Source organism: Triticum urartu, chromosome 6A, assembly GCF_056163025.1.
Source record: "Triticum urartu cultivar PI428250 chromosome 6A, HENAU_Tu73, whole genome shotgun sequence".
Lineage (NCBI taxonomy): Eukaryota > Viridiplantae > Streptophyta > Magnoliopsida > Poales > Poaceae > Triticum > Triticum urartu.
This window is the reverse complement of record NC_141878.1, coordinates 485,680,370-485,681,991: the sequence shown is the minus strand read 5'-3', so window position 1 is coordinate 485,681,991 and position 1,622 is coordinate 485,680,370. Positions and strand designations below refer to the sequence as shown.

Below are 1,622 nucleotides of genomic sequence, written 5' to 3'. Positions count from 1 at the left end.
GCGGCGGCGTGAACCCACCGGCCAAGGGCAGCCCATAGGCCGCAAAGGGGTCGTAGAGCGGCGTGGGAGGGTACTGTTGAGGGGCCGCATAAAGCGCCTGATGAGAGGTCGGGCGGGCGCCGAAGAAGCCGGGGATAGGGGCGTGCGGTACAGGCATGGAGTACGTGTGAAGGACCCCCATCCAGGGGTTCTGTCCGGCCTGCCAGGGCACCGGCGGGAGCTGCTGCTGCTGGTGCCGCGGCGGCGCGCCGTGTGCAGTCGGCTGCCGCTGCTGTTTGAGGCAACCGCAGTGCTGCGGCTACTCGGCAGGGGGTGGCGGGGGGGGGGGGGGGGGGGCTACGGCGGCTGGGGGTATGGAACCCGGGCGGCGGCGGCGGCACCGGAAAGGGGCCCAGGATGGGCCGCGGCGGTGGGCGGCGCACCGCCGAGGGTACCGGCGGTGAGGGCCGTGTGGTTGGCCCGTGTGCGCGACATTCACATCCTCCTCTCCTCCAGCTTCAGGTACGCGATGATCTTGGGGAACGTCGGGTTGGTCATGAGAGGGATGTTGGAGGCGGCGTTCCCAAAGTCATCATTCAGGCTGGCAATGAGGGTGCTAAGAAGAAGCTCGTCGGAGACCTTCTCACCGAGGTCACGGAGCTTGTCAACAAGCTTCTTGAGGCGCATGCAATAATTGTCAACAGACGAGTCGAGCTGCTGGCACCCAAAAAACTCGTTGTGCAAGAAAACCTTGCGTTGGAGCGCGTTGTCGGTGAAGAGGCCGTTGAACTTGGTCCAAACGGCGTGAGCGTCATCGTCGGCGGAGACCACCGTGTGGAAGAGGTCCTTCGATATGGTGGTGTAGAACCAACGGATGAGGGTGGCGTCGATGGACGTCCACTCCTCATCGTCCTCCATGAAGCGGGAATCCACGGAGCCATCGATGTGATCCCGGAGGTTGTACGCACTGAACACAAGGGAGAAGTACGTCTTCCAGGCATAGTAGGTGGAGGAGAGATGATCGAGAACGACGGGAACCCGAGCGAGGATGTTGAGATCACGGATGACGACGGGGTCGGGACCGTCGAACGGGTTGGTGCGGTGGCTGCGGGTGGTGCCGGTGGAACCGGGGGAGGCCATGAGTCCGAGAGGGGACGGGGTTGCGGCGGCGCACGGGGAAGCGGTGCGGCAAAGGGGTGGCGGTGCAGCTTGGGGCGGCCCGGCGGGATGTGGGCGGAAGCGTGGGCGGCGGCGGCACACGTGGGCGGCGGCGTGGGAATGCGGCGGCAGCGGCGGGGGGTGGTGGTGGCGGCGGCGGGTTGCGGCGGCGAGTTGATCGCGGCGGCGGCGGCAAGGGTTAGGGTTAGGATCGTAGGTATGATACCATGTTGGAAACGAGAGTTTTGGCAATGCTTCACGATGTATTGATTGGTGCATAACGCACGTATATATGGAGTACAAAGTGGGCCACAACCTCAACTATACAATGACTAGGAGGTGGGCCATGCTATACAATATACATGCATAAACCATATGTTCAACAATTATGCCTGATTCTCTTTGTGCAAAGTTATTCAAGGCAATTTATTTTTCAGAGGTAAGCTTTATGGATGACGATGTGGGCTCTCATCCCTCACAGGTAT

At 62.0% G+C, this 1,622-nt stretch overlaps 1 protein-coding gene across 1 annotated transcript; it reads right to left on the bottom strand.

Annotated features, from left to right (window-relative positions):
* Window positions 1–474: 474 nt before the first annotated feature.
* On the bottom strand, window positions 475–1,119 carry LOC147965814 (uncharacterized). Its single transcript, XM_087530621.1, has one exon. The coding sequence runs from the start codon at window positions 1,117–1,119 to the stop codon at window positions 475–477; it is 645 nt and encodes a 214-aa protein (XP_087386747.1).
* Window positions 1,120–1,622: the final 503 nt, after the last annotated feature.